Raw genomic sequence first — 19530 nt, 5'->3', positions numbered from 1 at the left:
GCAATGAAACGCTTGGTTCATGAATCGCTTAACCCACTTCATATAAAGATTTTGAGGAGAAACAGGTACGTTTATTATGTTTTACTTATGCGTTATCATCAGGTCATCGGGGTCTCCAGGATACGAGAAAGTCTCTTCTATGTGAGTATCCATGGGAACAAGCTGAATAAACATGTTGCAATCGAGCGGGGTATATGGCGTTATCTTTAATGCCGGAGTAACATTCATCCATTGAGTGGTACAAGGATGACCATTTGTAAAGCAGCAGTAGCAGCAGCATCTTGGTAACGCCGAAATATTCCATCTTTCTTTCCTTCTTTCACCATGTTTTCTTTTCCACGCATATCTCGAGTAGCCATCATTGGAGCTGGACCGGGTGGCATTGCTGCTGCCAGAGCTTTGCGTGCTGAAGGTGATGTGTTTGAAAAAATCACTCTATTCGAGCGTAATGCAGCTGTTGGAGGTACTTGGTATGTATGCGTGCGTGAGAATGAAAGGAACACACACACTCTCTTTTGTTGACACACACACACACACTCTGTTGAAAGGATCTACTCACCCGAAACCAATGCGACGCCTCCCATGCCATCGGTGAATGCACTTCAAGTCGATCCTCCTTGTCAGGCAGCTCCACCTCATCCTCCAAAGTCACCCATGTACCAAGAGTTGCACACCAATCTTCCTTCTGATGTCATGGCGTTTCGTGACATTGCATTTCCATCGGGCACACCCACGTTCCCTGATCGAAAACAAGTGCTGGACTATGTGGAGCATGTGGCCACCCAAGAAGGACTGAAACCATTGATTCGATTCAATAGCACGGTGACAAGAGTGGATCCTTTACACGACAACACGTGGCAGGTCTCAGTAACGGATCAAAATGGTGATGGGAAGAAGGAATATCAAGAGCAATACGATGCAGTGATTGTGGCTTCAGGGCATTATTACGTACCGTACGTACCTGATTTTGTTGGGTTGAGTGATTATGTGAAGACATCCAAGGTGACAGTGATGCACTCGCGTGAATATCGAAAGGCCTCTGATTTCAAAAACAAGGTACACAAGTGAATGAAGTATAACTGCAACAACATTTTACTCATATTCTATGATAGAATGTACTTGTCGTTGGCAGTGGCTCTTCTGGATCGGATATCGTACGCCAGATAACGGATGTCGCATCCAATGTATACCATTGTGTCCGCACCCATACCTCCTTTTCACAATCCTTGCATGACAATGCTCCTGCCAATTTACAGCTTGTTGGCCCACTGACAACATTCCATCCAACCACAGGCGCCATCGACTATCAAGAGCATCACAACAATGACAACAGCAGACAACTCGTGAACCTTGATGCCGTGATTTTCGCCACCGGATATCTTTTCAGCTTTCCTTTTCTACCTTTCGAGAAGGATGCTATCATTGTCGATGGTCAAAATGTCACGGGACTATACAAGTGGATGTTTTATATGAACAACCCTACCTTGAGCTTTGTGGGTTTACCCATCCGTGTGGTTCCTATGCCATTGATGCAATCCCAGTCCACAGTGATTGCTCGTGTATTGAGTCAACGTATTCCTTTGCCATCCACCACGATCATGCAATCACACGTTACTACCGTGAGCAACAATGACAGGCACAGTATTGTGATGGGCGCACAAACCGAATTCGACTATGTGGAAAGTCTAAGTGCATGGGCTGAGAACAAAGCAAATGATATGGATGCATGGAGAAACCAGTCGACGGATATAATCACAGGTCCTTTATCTGAGAGGTGGAAGGAACGTCGTCAACGATCTTTACAATTACGTTTAGAATGCCTTGGATACTAGAAGTAGACTCTAGATACGTATATACAAGTCCTAATAGACTCTTTTATTCCACCTCACGTATCCATGGAAACCAACAAAATTGTAACACATGAACCATGCATTATTGTTTGAGCCAACACGTCTGCTGATGCGAAAGTTGTGGTGGTGCGTGCCTGCTTTTGTGCTACATCTCATTCAGGTTGGTGAAACCACGCATGGTAGCACCTGACAACGTTTTCGGGCCAAGATCACAAAACTATGTGTGGCGTCGTGTTCATGTTTTTATGGTTTTAGCGGCAACACCCCTTCAAGACGTTGCGAGAGCTAAGCTAAAAGATGATCTTTTTGTGATGAAGGTGCGAAAAGTTGTATATTGGATGCATTTTACATCGCCGATCCAAACCCGGTGGATCTTTTTTCATTTCCCTGAAAATATGGGGTAAAGTGGTTTACAAACGTTGGAAGGGAGAATGGGTTCAAGGAAAGCAAAGAAAATGAGGTTTCTTGCTGTGTTGTGGAAGGACGAGTCAAATTGAGAATTTCATATGCAAATGATGCATCATTTTGTTGCATGTGTACCTATATGCGTGTGTGCGTGGGGGAGTGTCACCAAGCTTAATTGCACTAGTAACCTTCTTTTTTATATAGCACGCGATCTTGTTGCTGCATGTACTTTTTTCTCACTCCCTCTCTTTCTCTTTCTTTTTACGCACACACATACACGCACGCAGCACCTAATACTATATATTATACCTTGTCTCTCCTTTTAACACACGCTCTCCATACCCTTACTTTTTACTTTAATACGACAACAACGACAATATGAAAAACTTTTCGGTGGAAGTGGGACCCAATTCCCAACCCAACGGTGGACGTATTCGACGTGCTATCTACTCACCTGAAGAGCTGGTACGCATTCCTCATACGGATGTGCACACGCTCTATGACGTGTTGCAGTACAGTGTGAAGCGTTTCGGTGAAAAGCGTGCATTTGGCTTTCGCAAGGTGGAACAAATCATTGAAGAGGAAAAGGAAGTGGTCAAGTACGTGAATGGTGTGGAGCAAAAGAGCACCAAGACATGGAAATATTTCCAGTTGTCTGGCTATCATTATCTCAGCTACAAGTCGGCGTCACAACTTGCACATGAGCTTGGATCTGGTTTTGTTCATTTGGGTTTGAGTGATCGTGCCAAGGTGGAGCTCTTTGCCCCAACAAAGTAAGTCTCATTCTTCTCCTGGTGATGAAAAGGATACAGTGGATTGACGACATGTCTTCCTTAGTGCACATTGGTTGATGACGGCTCATGCATTATTCACGCAAGGGAATACGATTGTTACTGCGTATGATACACTTGGTGAAGAAGGCTTGTTGCATTCCATGAACGAAACGGGTGTCGAAGCAATTTACACCACTGGCGAATTATTGCCAACCGTTGCCAAGGTGATTGACAAGTGCCCCACTTTGAAATTTGTTGTCTTTCAAGGTGAAGCTTCTGCTGATGCTATTGAAAGCATTCAAAAGAACAGCTCATCGGTTCAGCGTATCATTTCATTCGATGATCTTGCACGACTTGGCAAGGAACACATGCGAGATGCACGTCCTCCAGAACCTGAAGATTTATGCTGCATCATGTACACATCGGGTAGTACGGGTAATCCCAAAGGTGTCATGTTGACTCACAAGAATATCGTGGCTGCCAGTAAGTAAATGGATACATGCCCCCCAAATGAGACCATCATTAACACATTGATCCTACTTCTAGTTGCTGCATGTAACAAGATCCTGGGTCATTTGGTCAATGAACGTGATAGTATGATGGCCTATCTCCCTCTTGCCCATATCCTCGAATTTGTTGTAGAGAACCTATGTATATTTTGGGGTGTTACCCTTGGTTACGCCTCTGTGCGTACATTGACCGATACCTCTGTGCGCAATTGCAAGGGCGATATTCGTGAATTCCGACCTACCATCATGACAGGTGTACCACAAGTGTGGGAATCTATTCGTAAAGGCGTACTTGCCAAAGTAAACGCCTTATCACCCAAGGCTCAAGCCATGTTTCACAAGGCATTTGCTACCAAGCTCTGGCTCATGGAACGTCAACTTCCCACAGGCTTTTTGGATAAAACCATCTTTGGCAAGATCCGTGATCAAGTGGGTGGTCGTTTAAGATTTGCACTTTCGGGTGGTGCACCCGTATCCATCGAAACGCAACGTTTTCTTTCTGTGACGGTATGTCCCATTCTTGGTGGCTATGGCATGACTGAAAGTAAGTCGTTGTTTATTTGTTTGTACATGTATCATGCAGGATGGAGGAGGGTAAATAGCTAATGATGATGCACGTGCATTGCTTTTTGTTATATCATAGGTTGCGGGTAAGTGTGGTTATTATTGTGAGGAGTAGGAGTAGGAGAAGCATGATGGTTAACCCAAAATAATAGCATGTGCGGAATTATGGTGCCAGAGCAATTTGGCTATGGTCATGTGGGTAGTCCTGTCCCATGTTGTGAAATTAAGCTTGTGGACGTACCAGATGCAGGCTATCGATCGACAAACAGCCCCAAGCCGCAAGGTGAAGTATGGGTTCGTGGACCTTCAATCACTCAAGGCTATTGGAAACGGGAGGATCTTACACGTGAAACCATCACCGAGGATGGATGGCTGCAAACGGGTGATATTGCCGAGTGGAACGAGAATGGTACCTTGGCCATTATTGATCGTAAAAAGAACCTTGTCAAGCTCAGCAATGGTGAATACATTGCTTTGGAGAAACTCGAATCCGTGTACAAGAGCTGCTTGTACGTCAACAATATCTGTGTGTATGCCGATCCATTGCGTCCACGTGCTGTAGCCTTGGTGGTACCTGTCGAAAACACCGTGCGTGATCTTGCCAAAGAACATGGGCTTGATAAAGCTGAATGGGAAGACATTTGCAGCAGCAAAGATGTCCGACAAACTGTTCTCAAGGCCATGACAAAGCAGGGTAAAGAAGCCAATCTCAAAGCAGCCGAATTGTTATTCGATGTGTATCTTTGTCCTGAAGAATGGACCATTGAGTCGGTAAGTGTATTGCGTGGGTGTGTTCATTGTAATCCCAACCTGCTGACTGATTTCGGGGATCACATGTGAAACAGGGGCTTCTCACCGCCGCACAGAAAATCAAGCGCCAAGATATCAATCGTCGTTATAAGGATCAACTTGACACAATGTAAGTTGTAAAAGCATTCACTCACATGATTTCTTACATTGCAATGATGTTACTAGGAACAATGCACAAGCATCTTGATTGAATTATTTAGTATAACGTATCATATAACGCTTAATATACAACACCCTTTTTTCTCATAGTTGGGTTGGGCGTCATTTTCAATTGTGTGGGGAATTAGATTGGTGGGATTATTGGGAGAGTGAGTGGGTGGGTGGGTCGTGGGTTGACTGCAGGATTTAGTGCCAGGCCGAGAACACAGCGAGGGTGGTCTTGTTGGTTACCCTTTTCCCTTTCTCTCACTCACTCGCTCTCTCACTCCACACGCTTTATCACATACACACACACACACACACACACAGGCAGCAGACTCCACCTCTAAACATCGCTTCTCTACCTCTCTCTCTCTTTCTTTCTCTTGGTCCATTCTTTCTCACATTCTATCAACTCATCTATATCCGATCGCCTTCTTGGACGATAACAATCCCGTGCCCGATTGCTTCATCAGCGACTTCAACTTTGATCAGCTCATCGCTCGCTTTATTCCACTCAACATCTCGAGTCTCTTATCACCATGGCTTCACGAACAAGACCTCGAGCACATAGTGAAACGGGAACGGTGCAACATGATTATGGGTAGGTTACTGCTACTACTACTGTTGCGACAATGAACTTATATGTTCCAACGATAATAGACAACTCGTATCTGAAGCCTTTCAACGATATCAGCTACCCAGCAACCTAGGTCATGAAGTAGCAGGATGGCCAGCAGAAGAAGGTGTCACTCGACGCATCCAATCTCGTTTCCTTGGCTTATCTTCACTCAAGCTCACTCATTGTACACTACCAAGCATGGCCTTTTATGAGATCACCGAGTCGGAAATTTCAGTGATTGCATCTCGACAACAACATCAACATCAGCGACAACATGATTTGGGTGAAGAAGATGATAAGGTGTCATTGTCTACTACGAGTGCTTCATCTCCCGAGTGTGTGGATGCTTTATTATCACTGGCCCAATCGAGTCCGCCGCCGCCGCCTCCGTTAGGAGATGCCATGATCTTGGCTGATAATCCATCATCAACATCATCATCCACCACTCGTTCCTTACCGCCAAAGAAAAGAAAACGCCGTCGTGTCATCAGCTACAATGTCGTCTTTTGTATTCCTTCAACGATAAATGAGGATCTTCTCACCCTTCCTAACCCCGATCAAGAGTATTTCATATTTCCTCGGGATGCTGTGGTCGAAGCTGTCAATCAAACATCGACACCTTTGGAGGTATACTTTTCTATTGGATATGCCTGTGTATATACTTACTTATCTCTCTCTCCAATATTAGGTCATGTTTTCATATCATCTTCCTCAATGTACCATTGAACCGACAACATCATCCTTGATCCATTCTTCTTCCTTGTTGCATTCCATGTGTTCATGCCGATCATCCACCTATCCATCTAAACTGGAGGAATTCGCAACTGTATGTTCAGATCACCTTGCGTCTACCAACCATAGCAACACTTTTCTGCGCTCGCAACGACGTTTCACCGATCCATGTATCCAAGCTGAAAGTTGTCATGTCCTCAACATGCGGATGACGGGTGTATCCAAGGATTTATATGATGCCATGAAACAAGTGGTTTCTAATTTCGAATCTGTATGTCAACGCATGATGGATTTGGTATGTATTATCAAGGGCAGGACTCGATGTATTGGATGGATGAATGAATCATTCATTGTTATATATAGATACGATTGCATACCGAAAGGATGAACAATGAAAAGGCGGTTGATTTGAAGCAAGAGGATCAAGACATGACCGAAGAAGAAGCTACGATTACAACCATGTTGACCAAGACCCAAGTCCAATCCGAAGAAGAGGAAGAGGTGGATCCAATGCTCTATGATAGCACAGCTGCTGTTGCTACGGGAGGCGGTCATTGGAGCAGTGATGAATGGGACAAGGGTCGGTATAAAACATTATTTCGTCGTTTTTTTCTTTCCCTTATGCTGAACTCTCTATATTATGTCATCAGATTTGGATGATGACCAAGATGATACTGATTACTGCATGACATCACCCCACAGCAAGTCAACGATTGCAAGTACAAGTAGTCATTATACAGCAGCAGCAGCAGCTCCTCCTGCTCAACCCCCACCACCACCACCTGTTACGACGACGACGACAACGAGTAATACTACAACAGAGACAAAGAAAGGAGGCAAATCAGGGAATGGGAGCAATGGCATGAAGAAATGCTTGTATTGTGGATCAAAGTCAACGCCCATGTGGCGTCGTGGGCCTCAGGGTGCAGGTACACTCTGCAATGCTTGCGGCGTCAAGTGGAAACATGGCAAGATCCTCTGTGGCAACGATGCACCTAGTCAAGCCAACACGACTTTGTCATCATCAACATCATCGACACAAGCCAAAGAATCACATCCTCGAAGGAATAGTGGGAAAGGAGATAAACGACGACGCAAAACATCTTCAGCGACGATCAAAAAGGATAAAGCGAGGAACAAGGCAGCGCAACAAAGGAAACGTGCAAGCATACAACAAAAGATGGAATCGGATGAAGATGACATGATGACGGGTGTTCAGTATACCTTTACTTCACCAAGAGATATTGTTCCTGAATCATTCCATCATCCTCGTTATCAACAACAGCAACAACAACAACGAATGTGGGAGCCTAGCAGCAGCGTATCATCGTATTCCCATTCATTTGAAGAATCATCATGCAGCCCACCTTTGGAATCGTTTTCCTCATCGCCCAACTCTTCCATTCATGATCCAATGATGGATAAGAACTCATCTTCCTCCTCCTCGTCATCATTCCCGTTATCCGATGCTGTTGAAGCCGCCACTGTTTTAACCTTATTGAAACGAAGCTAGGATTCCTCCCCCCCCCTTCATCATCCGTATCCCTTATCTTTTTTGTATTTTATTTTCTCATTTTCCACATTGTAAACAACCTCCTCTCTTTTTTTGAATACAATTCTGCCTTATCCCCACTTTATTTACTCGTACAAAGGAATATCAATACCGTAAAGCTCAAGCTCATTGTATCGAATGTTCTTATCCATGTCCGTGATCGCCTTGTAATCTTGATCATCCAACGACCAGGAAAACAAGTCGAGGTTTTGTTTTTGGCGTGTGTCGTTGCTGCTCTTTGGAATGACGGCCACTTTTCGTTGCACTTGCCAACGTAATAAGACTTGGCCTGTGGTCTTGCCATGCTTGTCAGCGATCTTTTTGATGGTTTCATGTTCCATCAAGGGGACCAGATGCATGTTCTCCGCGGTGAATTTATCGAATGCTTCGGGACCAAATTGCGAGTAAGCTGTCACTTGGATACCTTGTTTTTGGAACCAGTCGACGACTCTTTGGCGTTGCAAGTACGGGTGCATCTCGATTTGTAGCACAGCAGGCTTGATCTCGCAATACGTCAAGAGATCCAATGTCAGCTGCACATTAAAGTTCGAGATACCGATATTGCGTAGCTTGCCTTCCTTGACCAAAGCTTCCAACTCACGCCATAAATCTTGAAGAGGCGATCTTTCCAACTCGAGCTTTTTCGAATCGGGATCGACCCATTCAGGTGGATATTGACGAGATGGATCAACGTACTTTTGTGGAATGGGCCCTATTATCATACGTCAACAATGATGATCCTATTATCGCTGGCTCACGTTGCTTACAATGGATATGGTACAAATCAATGTAATCGAGACCAAGTTGCTTGAGATCACGTTCAAATTGAGGGCGCACATGACTCTTGTGATGATAACAGTTCCACAATTTGGCCGTAACTATATTTTATATGATGCAATGATTTAGTGCCATCCTATTCGGCTCCGACCAAGTAGTTACATAACATACCAAAGACATCCTCGCGCTTTACAATACCCTCGTCAATGGCACGGCGAATACCCTTGCCAACACCTTCCTGGTTGTCGTATAGCAAGGCTGTGTCAATAAGACTAGAGACGGGCTTAGTGATGCGTCTTTACACATCCTCGCTCTTCCTTACCGGTAGCCATTCTTGATAGCTCTATAAATCATTTCCTCGCCTTGGTCGTTCGTAATTTTCCAAGTGCCCAAACCCACAAGGGGCATCTTTTGTCCACTTGGTTCCAAAGTGATTGTGTTTTCTTGTGACATTGTATGGATGTGTATTGGGAAAAAAAAAGAGAGAAAAAGAAGACGCGTTGAGACACAAAGGGATGACTTTATATCGGAGGGTGGTGTTCTCACAGTAACGTTGCTGGATGGGGGTTATCCAGTTCACTCCGAAAGCCCTTGGCTGTACATAGCTTATTAATCAACCGGAATGCTGCTTTTGACGTATAAACTTTTATGTTATGTACGATGAGACAATGTGGATACATTGCACGTGATAACGAAGTCTCAATCGATCGACGCACACGTCGTCGCTATAGCAACCGTATCCATCCCAATAGGTTGCTAGGATACCTACTATGTACGTAGATGCATGGAGGGTCCAGCATAGCTAGGGCTTAAGACACCAACAACTACTACTTGTACATGCAAGGAGTATCTTACCACAGGGGTGTAACAACTTTCAACAGCAAGAACAGCAGTCATTTGATGGTACATGATGCATCAGAGTTATTTGAAAGATCAACATGTAAGGCTGCACCGGCCACAGAGAGGCACGAGGTCATGCAACAAGTGTGGCTTTCGTTGATACATGAATGGCTTTACATTAATTGTATTACTGATATTATCAACGCTCAATTTTTCTTACCGTCAAAAAAAGGGGGGGCAATGTTGCATTGATGTGTGGTGATGTTCTCCATGGAAACAGCTGCATGACTAGGTGGCCAAGGAGCTCATGCAGGACCATTCAACACAAGTTTAGAGTTTTTTCTTTGGTGGCAAATGCTTAACATTAAGCTCTCTCAGCAGATCCAATGTTTTTGCTGGCCGCAGTAATGAGCGTTCAGAATGAGTCAAATGCAATGATAATGTCCTTGTATTCTGTTATTGGAAGGAACATGGCCTCGTAGTCCAGTGGGGGTACACTCAAGCATCCAAGTGAGACTAATACAAGAAGCTCCTGCATACCAAGTACTAATGTGCTTAGAGAAGATAGCCCATTCTTGATTACACCTAAGCTTGTACTATGTAGCTGCAATGATGATGTTAAAACGACATTCAATTAAAGCAGCCTCGTTTCAGATTGACAAGCAGCAGCCAATGTACGTAGTAGAAAATGCGAATGATCGAATGTAGGATTTTCTATGTTGCAGTAATAGCGAGCACACTCTCCGTATGATCGGGTACATGCATATTTGTGCATCCAGGCCAATCTTCCCGTATCTTGGTTTGATAACCTATTTAAGGATGTCCCTCGTTTTTCTTCTTTCTTCACCCCATTATCCATCATCATGATGACGACGCCTATTCCTTCTTCAACTTTATCACTACCACAGTTCCACGAACCATCTCAGCATCATGCCTTCATCAATCTCTTCCGGCACTTGGTATCCCAATACGAGACACACGCATGCATCTACTATCAAGAAGGCAACAGCACGTCCTTTCACTGCTTGACCTATGGCCAAGTCGACCACATTAGCACCAATTTGGCATGTCACTGGGCATCTTTTCTACCTGCTGCTGGTGGCCATAAAAATCATACGCCGGTTGGTTTTTTGGCCGACCACTCTATCGATTACTTTATATGCTTTCTTGCTATTCTCAAGCTGCGGATACCTTTTCTCGCCCTGTCGCCTCGTAACTCGAATATGGCAATTGCACACCTGCTTGAAAAGTCAAGAGCTGGGTTACTTTTAGCATCCACAAAGTATGAGCTTAAAGCTAGGGATGCGTGTAACCTCGTCAACAAGCATCATGATGAAGAAGATGAGACGCTGCTGGTGTTGTCCCATCAGCTGTTTTCACCCCTGGATCTCGAAACCCTTTTAAAAGAGCCATTGCATCGTGACGCTTATGATGTTGTTAATACGCACTTCACAAAAGATGATGGCACTATGCCAGTACTTTACACTCATAGGTTTGTTGGATGAAGTACTACAATCATGCATATGCATTCCTAAAATAGTTGCTTATGCATAGTTCAGGGACCACATCCTTTCCCAAGCTTATTGCCCATACGAATCAACGTTTCACGCTGATGGCCCAGACGTTTGCTTATGACTTTCAAAAGATGCAGCAACGATCAAAATTCACCTTAGGTGTCACCGATGTCTTATTAAATACCTTTCCGCTGTAGGCATAAAGTGGGTTGAGTGAGGGGAAGAAAAAGAGATGTACTAATTTTTCTGCTATTGATTGCTGCAGGTTTCACATTGCAGGGATGGAACAAACATTTGCTGCAATGGTGCATGGCAGCTCATGCGTGTTCTTATCCCAGCCTCTTGCACAATCCACAGATCTGGTACGTGCAATGGAACAATGTCCCGTCACGTATGCCGCCTTACCGCCTTTGATGCTTGATGATCTTGCCATGTATCTCAAGAGCACCGCTAATTATGAACCTTTTCAGCGGCTCAAATACATCACGTAAGTATAGATGTTGTTGTATGATGATGGCTGATGTTTATTGTACGACAGGTTTGCAGGTGCTCCATTACGGCAAAATGTCGGTGACTTTTTAGCTGCTCATGATATCCGCTTGCAGAGTGTGGTTGGATGTACAGGTAAGAAAGAGAAAGAAAAACGTGCATACAAGTATTCATTGTTATGCACAACTAGAGCTTGGCGTTTGTTTATGGAACGATTTTAATGAACAACGAGCACCTTGGAATGCATGTAGACCCTCTGGTCTTATAGCAGAGTATTGTTCATGGGAGCCATTTGATGAGCTTTTGGAGGTATACCACTTGGTGATCAAAGCAGGATGTCCAAAAATGTCACCTTGCATTGCGAATCGTGTCAATGGCGACTTTGCAACCAATGATCTATTTATGGAGGACCCGCCAAGTTCTGGTTACTGGTGTCACCTTGGTCGTATTGATGATACTTTGGTGATGGAGAATGGAGAAAAAACGAATCCCACACCTATGGAACATGTTATTCGTGCATCGCCTGTAGTCAAGCATTGTATTGTCATTGGACAAAATCGCCCCTGTACAGGTGTACTTGTTGAATTGAAAGACAACATTGCTCATAAGGATATCAAAGAACAAGGTTTGGATGATCATTGGATGATAAGACCCGCTGCTGACATGGAGGATAATATTGTAGTGCACGCTGCAGTAGCTGCTGCCAATAATGAGGCACCAGATCATAGCCATATTCTACCACACATGGTCTACATCCTCTCCAGCGATGAGCATTTGCCATTGAATGCAAAAGGAAATGTTGTTCGAAAAGAGACAATGGAGCAGTTTAAGGATGTCATTGAAAACATGTATGACGAATTTATGCAAGGAACAACCTCCACGTTGAATGTGCCCAAAAGTTCAGATACCATCATCCTACCGAACGCCCAACAACTCGAATCTTTCCTTTGCAATGAAATTGCTTCCGTATTGGGAAAGGAACCTTCGCTCATTACCACCAACAAGAATCGCTCATTATTCGACCTTGGTCTCAATTCACTGCTCGTCATTCATCTACGCAACATCATTACCAAATCATTGAAGGTATCCATACCCAACAATTTTATATACGAGCATCCATCCATCCATGCCTTGGTACACGCTTTGAGGAAAAGACAAGATGACCAATCCACTACTACCATTACCACCATGGAGCAGCATTACAAAGAAACACAAGCTTTGCTTGATGGTTATCTTGCACGTGCCAAGCATGATTTTCAAAAGTGCGTTGCGATACACCAGCAACATCATGGCCACGTCGTGTTGCTTACCGGTGCCACAGGATCCTTGGGTTCATTTATGCTGTGCGACTTGATTGAATCGTCACGTGTCACAAAGATCTATTGCTCTGTGCGCGCAACCACCCATGCAGAAGCCATCAACCGCATCCGTCAATCATTTTACGATCGTATGCTTGATGTATCATTGTTGGATCATGTCAAAGTGGAAGCACTACCAACCGATTTCAACGCAACCTACTTTGGGTGGGGCAAGGAAACCTATAGTCGACTACGTCAAGAAGTCACCATGGTACAAGCATGTGGTTGGCTAGTGGATTTCAATCAAACCATCACCCATTTTGATAAGGAATGCATCCAAGGTCTCTATAACCTGCTAAAGTTTGCACATCATCCCGTCAATCCAATGAATGTGCACACCATTTCAAGCATTAGTGCTACAGCTGCCATGCATCGTTTTAGTATGCCAGAGACGTTTCCACCTCAAGATCCACATGTGGCACTCCCCATCGGGTATGCTCAATCCAAGTATATTGTGGAGCATTTATTTGATTATCTCATGAGAGAAAAGCACTTTCCTTGCATTGTCGAGCGAGTGGGTCAACTTTGTGGCGATACGATTCAAGGCGCAGCATGGAGCAAGAACGAGCAGTATCCTTTAATGATCATGGGCGGTGGCGATCAGCTACATAGGATGCCTGATTTGAAAGATACCATGGTTGATTGGCTTCCTGTGAACTATGCATCTGCCGCTATTGTAGACATCATGCTAAAGTCATCCTTAACGCCTCTTGAGGATCTGGTGGGACGTGTGTTTCATATTGTCAATCCTAACCGTGTAAGCTGGTCTCATGTTCTCAAGGCAATGCATGGCTGCGGAATGAAGTTTCAAGTAGTGGACCCAAAAGAATGGATTAAGACGTTACAAGAGCATCAAACCAATCCAGCCTATCGCTTGTTATCATTCTATCAACTTTTTCTACTCCAAAGGGAAAATGATGCAAGGCCCACGCAAATATGGGAAACCAAGCACACTACAAGACTAACCAAGATGCTGGCAAAAGCTCCCGTTTTGGATACAAACCTCATGTCAAGATATTATAGATATTGGAAAAGCCATGATGCATAATAAACCCCACTTGCAAGCATTTAGTAGATCACGTATTAGTAGTGTCATTTGCTTCAGGAAAGCACTCCAGCGATTGTATACTTTTGAGGAGGGCTACGTTTTTCAAGTACAATGCAATCATGCATGCGACATCGATGTACGAATATAGTAAAGAGTTTGTTGTATGCACAACAAGGTTTCTGCATACAGCCTCCTTGACAGGGATACTATACGTACCTGGAAATCATGGACAAAGGATCACCCAATGGATCAATCCCAATATCAAAAGACAAGTCATCTTTTTGGTACATGAACACCTTCCATGTTGATATGAAGCACGGGCCACCTTTATTATCATCATCCAGAGCTGGGTTAGCACGTGAGCAGATTGCAGATCAAGCGATCGGAAAAAACGGCAGAATGTGATCCGAAGCGAGACGTGATACAATTCTGCTCCGAGCAATGTGGGTAGATTAACCAAGTCGTAGTGAGCTTATGTTGCATTATTGCTTGCCAAAGTAACACAAGGTCAAATGATGCCCCTTTATACAGTAGATTATCTTTTAATGGATTTGGATGAATGACAGATGGTACATTGTAAAACCAAGGGCAATAATAATGACATTGAGTATTATAAGAAATAAAAGGTAGATCATGTTGGTATATGGATACGTGTGTTCTATCGGTTTCCAAAGAAGAGGGGAGGAGGAGGAGGGAAAAGAGCGAGATCCAGTCACACAAGGTTGCCCATCCAGTTGCATGCCCCAACCTCTGTTCTTTCTCTCTTTTCCTTTCCACTTGTCTTTCTCGAGCCACGTATACAACTATGCCTGGAGGACGAGTACTTTGTACCTCGCTGTTCCTTCCGTATACTATCGACTTTGAACTTGCAAGGGATAAACGGTCGCGTTATCTCACAACGACAACACCCACCAGCACAACATCCCCGACATTGCCCACCGAAGCACCTGCATCCAATGTCCTTCGTGAACCAAATGCTCCATTGAACCACCACCACCACCACCAACACAATGAACCACCACCCAACTTGATTGCCAGCTTGAAACAAAAGCAACGCCATGAGACCAATGACAACAACAACAACAACGCGTTGTCGTCGTCGTCTGCCACCACGCCGCTAACCAAAAGCAGCAGTATTCCAAGCGACGATACAAGGGCCATGTTCGATTTTAAGAAGCCTGAAAAGTTGGTACAACCCAAGAGTAAAGCTCAGCGAGAAAAGGATATGAAACGACCTTCACCACTCATGGTTCAACCTGTTGCACCCTCGCATCATCATCATCATCGAGAACAATCCTTGGATAGTGCCACTTTGTTTGATGAAGCGCCTTGGACCGTGAAACCTTGTATCGCTGGCAACATTGGATTACACAATGCATTGGTATCAGTACAAGGCAAGGAGGGAGATGTTTTGCAAGATCGTAAATGCATGTGGATTGGTACCCTCGGCATGTCCACCGATCAATTGTCCAACCAGACACGGGGTGATATTCGATCCAAGATGATTCTCGAGTATGATGCGTATACCGTGATGCCCTCCGATACCGAGTTTGAAGGCCACTATGATCGATATTGTAAGCAGGTGAGATCATATCTATTGAAGGGCTATGGTGTTCATCATCAGAGAAAGGGGAAAAGGTCATTGACCCTCTTTTGTTAGGTGCTATGGCCGTATTTTCATTACGTGGTGCAAGATGATTTGCAAAATATGATGTACCAGAATGATGCATGGATGGCGTATAAATCGCTCAATCAACGATTTGCTGATGTGATTGTGGAGAATTATCAAGAGGGGGATATAAGTAAGTATGCCATGATTGTTCTCTCTCTCATCCTGAATACTCACGTTTTTTACTCCCAAGTCTGGATCAACGACTACCATCTTATGCTATTGCCCGGATTGGTCCGTGAAAAGTTACCACACGCTGTCATTGGCTTCTTTTTACATATTCCGTTTCCAAGTTCCGAACTATTCCGCTGTCTTCCCAGTAAGTCTCCTCCTCCACCTTCCTTTCCAATCGGATAAACTAACATGCGTCAACGTGTGGATTTTAGCACGCAAGGAGCTATTGAGTGGCATGTTGGAAGCGGATCTCGTTGGATTTCAGACCTATTCCTTTGCAAGGCATTTTTTACAAACATGCTCTCGCATCTTATCACTGGACACCACGCCATCAGGCATTCAGATGGATTCGCATTATGTATCGATTGGTATCTTCCCTATCGGCATTGATATTGACACGCTAAACAAAAAAAGGTTAGTGAATCTATACACACATAGCTGGGATAGTCCATTATTGACGAAGAATGATCTCTATAGATCAGCACCCGAAGTACAGCGATCCGTTGAGATGTTGCAGGAAAAATATGCAGGCAAAAAGTTGATCGTGGCACGTGACAAGCTTGACTATATCAAAGGCGTGCGACAAAAGCTACTTGCGTTCGAGCAATTTTTGATCCGACATCCTGAATGGCGAGAAAAGGTAAAGAAAGGACAAGAGAGCAGGATGATGATAAACAAGGATTGACACAACCCATGTTGTTGTTTTTTAGGTTGTCCTTATCCAGATTGCTTTATCCACAGCCGAAAAGAATGAATTAAGGGCTCATATATCGGATGTGGTCTCTCGAGTGAATTCCAAATTCAGCACCATTTCCTATCAACCCATTGTATTTCTTCATCAAGACATCTCCTTCTCGCAATATCTCGCTCTTCTCACTGCAGCCGATACCTCCCTCATCACACCATTACGTGACGGTATGAATCTCACGTCTCACGAATACATTGTCTGTCAAGAAAATAACCATGGTCCACTCATCTTGAGTGAGGTACGTATCCATCTTTATATGTATATGACTCTATTATTGACCCTGTGTTCTAGTTCACTGGCACTTATGGCAGCTTTGGAGCATGTTTACGAGTGAACCCGTGGGATTATCGTGTAAGTGTATTGGATTGGATGAAACATTGGCAAAAGGAGGATGTATGTTGACCTTTGACCACAGCAAGTGGGTGACGCCATTCATGAAGCACTCTCCATGGGTGAAGAGGAAAAGGCTGGTCGATGGAAGGTATGTGCATGATATCAAGCAATGGCACTTTTGCTGATTTTCATGCCAATAGGAATTATACAAAAGCATTGTCACCAATTCAGGTATGTTGATTTTCCCCCTCCGAGTGATGCATGTATATTGAAAGGAAACGTGTGTCTACCATTTCTAGCACAACACTATGCCAGTAGCATTATCAATGAATTGATCAAGGCAAGTAAAAAGCCATCGAGTCAAAGGGTGCGCATTTCATTTATACCTTCTTTGTAATAGATCCGCAACGGCGAATTACATCGTATTCCAGCACAGATACCTCCTTTGGATGTTGATCATGTGAAAGAATTGTTCCAATCCAGCAAGAATGGCTTGTAAGTATTTGGTCAATGTTAGTAGCGTGGATGACGTCTCTAAGACGATGATGTTAGGCTCTTGTTCGATTACGGTGGAACGTTGGTGCCACATGGCAAAACAGCTGGACCTGGTGATCTAGATCGGATATCGGATATTCTTTCCAAACTCACACAAAAGAGTGCCGTCTATGTGATATCAGGGAGGACACAGCCTATCATTGAGAGGGACCTGGGCCATATACCCAAACTTGGATTATGGTAAATAGTGAACGATGCGGATATGGATTTGGATATAGGATGGCTTACAAAGAAGGATACTACTACAGTGCTGAAAATGGTTTCCATATACGACCTCGTGGTGAATCATGGCAACGTATGCGAAGCGATGTCGATATCTCTTGGATGTCTGCTGTCAAGCAGGTTGGTTTTGTAAGAAGGGATTTTTGATTGCATATACTTACATGGATGGCTAGATCTTCCAATATTACACTGAAAGGACCCCAGGTTCATATATTGAAACGAAGGATATCTCCATTGTATGGGTAAGTTATTCATGAGCTATAGGTTGAAGGGAGGGAGATCTGACAAATGTATGATGTAGCATTATCGAAGCACTACAGCAGGGCAAGATGCTCAATTTGCGTAAGTATGAAATGGATGTACCGGGTGAACGGATAACTCAAAACGAATCTATAGTGGATGGCAAGCTGCTGAATGTCAAAATCATATTGCAGATTCAGTCAACAAAAACTTTGCTGTACATTCTGTCACTGGAAAAACCAACATTGAGGTATAACGAAAAAGCAAGTGATGATGAAGATGGTTTATGCTAAGACATTCGTTTAAATAGGTGATGCCACATGACATTAACAAGACAGCCATTGCCAATCGAATCCTTCAAGACATCAAGCCCGATTTTGTACTTGCCATTGGGGATGATCGGATGGATGAAGATATGTTTGCATTTCTCAACAAGCAAAAGATACCACATGTCATTACCTGCACTGTTGGGCCTCGTAGCACTGAGGCAAAGCATTTTGTGCCCAATGTTGAAGGGGTTTTAACCACGCTCGAGACTCTCTTGTCATGAATAAATCTCATTCACTTGCATTTTATGTGTGTGTCATGGAAGTGGTGGATGTTGCCTGGGAGACGCCCGAAAATGCCGATGTGTATGCAGCATGGTTGTTATTCACACTAGTCACAGGACCTGATTTTTGAACCTCTTGTCACCCGACACAACTCAACCCTCTAGACCCACCAAAAAAAACCCACCCATCGCCCTCCACCATGTCGCCCTCTTTGGTCACCGCCCCTTCAGAACGCATCGATCTGGGCGATATCACTCACAACAATGTTGGCCAATTGCGTAAACTAAACACGGTCATTTTCCCTGTCAATTACGGCGACAAGTTTTACAGTGATGTCCTCCATGCTGGCGAGTTGGCCAAGCTTGGTAAAGTAGAATGAGCGATGTACATATATATAGAAGCGTGTCTATGTACTTATGGATGTGTGAATAGTGTATTACAATGATATCTGTGTGGGTGCAGTATGCTGTCGTAAGGAGACCAAAGACAATGAACCACGACTATACATGATGACGCTTGGTGTTCTCAAGCCATACCGTCAACTTGGATTGGGTTAGTTTGTGTATATGGATGATGGGAATGAGAGTTGATCTAACATAGGTGGGATGTGTAACTAGGAAGCAAGTTGTTGGAGCATATTCTTGAACACGTTGGCAAGCACCCTGAATTGGGACCCATCTATCTTCATGTCCAGATCACCAATGAAGCAGCACTTAACTTTTACAAGAAGCATGGTTTTGAAGTGGTTGATACCGAAAAGGATTATTACAAGCACATTGAACCCAAAGATGCCTATGTTCTCCGCAAGACTACTACTCAAGCATCATCGTAGTCGTAGTAGCAGATTGTGTGTACAATAAAAAGTAATCTCTATTTACCCCACACACATTGGTTATCATGCAAGTATGGCATAGGATGTCGCAAGTGGGGGGGGGGGGTTTGTTGCACATGTCAAGGATCACGGGTTGGGTTTGCTTTCAAATTTGGGATCGCTGAGTCAGGTTAAATGAAATCCATATCTCTTCACACAAAGTGTGTGTGTGTTGTCTTATCTTTT

General features: G+C 43.9%; 7 protein-coding genes across 7 annotated transcripts; 6 read left to right on the top strand and 1 right to left on the bottom strand.

The window, feature by feature from the left end:
- Nucleotides 1-324: 324 nt before the first annotated feature.
- On the top strand, nucleotides 325-1832 carry O0I10_011728 (uncharacterized protein; the record flags this gene model as incomplete). The annotated part of the gene is made up of 3 exons (XM_058491691.1): nucleotides 325-470; nucleotides 549-1056; nucleotides 1113-1832. 3 exons carry the CDS (start codon nucleotides 325-327, stop codon nucleotides 1830-1832), a joined length of 1374 nt encoding a protein of 457 aa, XP_058337564.1.
- An 801-nt stretch (nucleotides 1833-2633) lies between these two features.
- On the top strand, nucleotides 2634-5098 carry O0I10_011727 (uncharacterized protein; the record flags this gene model as incomplete). The annotated part of the gene is made up of 7 exons (XM_058491690.1): nucleotides 2634-3028; nucleotides 3093-3511; nucleotides 3575-4081; nucleotides 4181-4187; nucleotides 4254-4872; nucleotides 4947-5020; nucleotides 5077-5098. The coding sequence occupies 7 exons, from the start codon at nucleotides 2634-2636 to the stop codon at nucleotides 5096-5098; spliced, it is 2043 nt and encodes a 680-aa protein (XP_058337563.1).
- A 493-nt stretch (nucleotides 5099-5591) lies between these two features.
- O0I10_011726 (uncharacterized protein) lies at nucleotides 5592-7916 on the top strand (the record flags this gene model as incomplete). The annotated part of the gene is made up of 5 exons (XM_058491689.1): nucleotides 5592-5653; nucleotides 5713-6298; nucleotides 6360-6698; nucleotides 6767-6983; nucleotides 7054-7916. 5 exons carry the CDS (start codon nucleotides 5592-5594, stop codon nucleotides 7914-7916), a joined length of 2067 nt encoding a protein of 688 aa, XP_058337562.1.
- Nucleotides 7917-8041: 125 nt separating this feature from the next.
- Nucleotides 8042-9185, bottom strand: O0I10_011725 (uncharacterized protein; the record flags this gene model as incomplete). Its single annotated transcript, XM_058491688.1, has 4 exons — nucleotides 8042-8667; nucleotides 8723-8833; nucleotides 8904-9004; nucleotides 9055-9185. The coding sequence occupies 4 exons, from the start codon at nucleotides 9183-9185 to the stop codon at nucleotides 8042-8044; spliced, it is 969 nt and encodes a 322-aa protein (XP_058337561.1).
- Nucleotides 9186-10438: 1253 nt separating this feature from the next.
- Nucleotides 10439-13981, top strand: O0I10_011724 (uncharacterized protein; the record flags this gene model as incomplete). Its single annotated transcript, XM_058491687.1, has 6 exons — nucleotides 10439-11064; nucleotides 11127-11279; nucleotides 11352-11573; nucleotides 11625-11710; nucleotides 11766-12200; nucleotides 12258-13981. The coding sequence occupies 6 exons, from the start codon at nucleotides 10439-10441 to the stop codon at nucleotides 13979-13981; spliced, it is 3246 nt and encodes a 1081-aa protein (XP_058337560.1).
- An 805-nt stretch (nucleotides 13982-14786) lies between these two features.
- On the top strand, nucleotides 14787-18472 carry O0I10_011723 (alpha,alpha-trehalose-phosphate synthase (UDP-forming); the record flags this gene model as incomplete). The annotated part of the gene is made up of 17 exons (XM_058491686.1): nucleotides 14787-15563; nucleotides 15642-15783; nucleotides 15844-15969; nucleotides 16037-16238; nucleotides 16302-16464; nucleotides 16535-16810; nucleotides 16864-16923; nucleotides 16988-17053; nucleotides 17106-17136; nucleotides 17205-17245; nucleotides 17306-17400; nucleotides 17458-17640; nucleotides 17709-17802; nucleotides 17856-17924; nucleotides 17984-18024; nucleotides 18079-18172; nucleotides 18233-18472. 17 exons carry the CDS (start codon nucleotides 14787-14789, stop codon nucleotides 18470-18472), a joined length of 2700 nt encoding a protein of 899 aa, XP_058337559.1.
- Nucleotides 18473-18672: 200 nt separating this feature from the next.
- On the top strand, nucleotides 18673-19305 carry O0I10_011722 (uncharacterized protein; the record flags this gene model as incomplete). Its single annotated transcript, XM_058491685.1, has 3 exons — nucleotides 18673-18838; nucleotides 18906-19025; nucleotides 19091-19305. 3 exons carry the CDS (start codon nucleotides 18673-18675, stop codon nucleotides 19303-19305), a joined length of 501 nt encoding a protein of 166 aa, XP_058337558.1.
- Nucleotides 19306-19530: the final 225 nt, after the last annotated feature.

This window comes from Lichtheimia ornata (genome assembly GCF_029851405.1).
Source record: "Lichtheimia ornata isolate CBS 291.66 chromosome Unknown scaffold00098, whole genome shotgun sequence".
Classification (NCBI taxonomy): domain Eukaryota; kingdom Fungi; phylum Mucoromycota; class Mucoromycetes; order Mucorales; family Lichtheimiaceae; genus Lichtheimia; species Lichtheimia ornata.
Note: the sequence above shows the minus strand (reverse complement) of the source record. Positions and strands in the feature narration are given on the sequence as shown.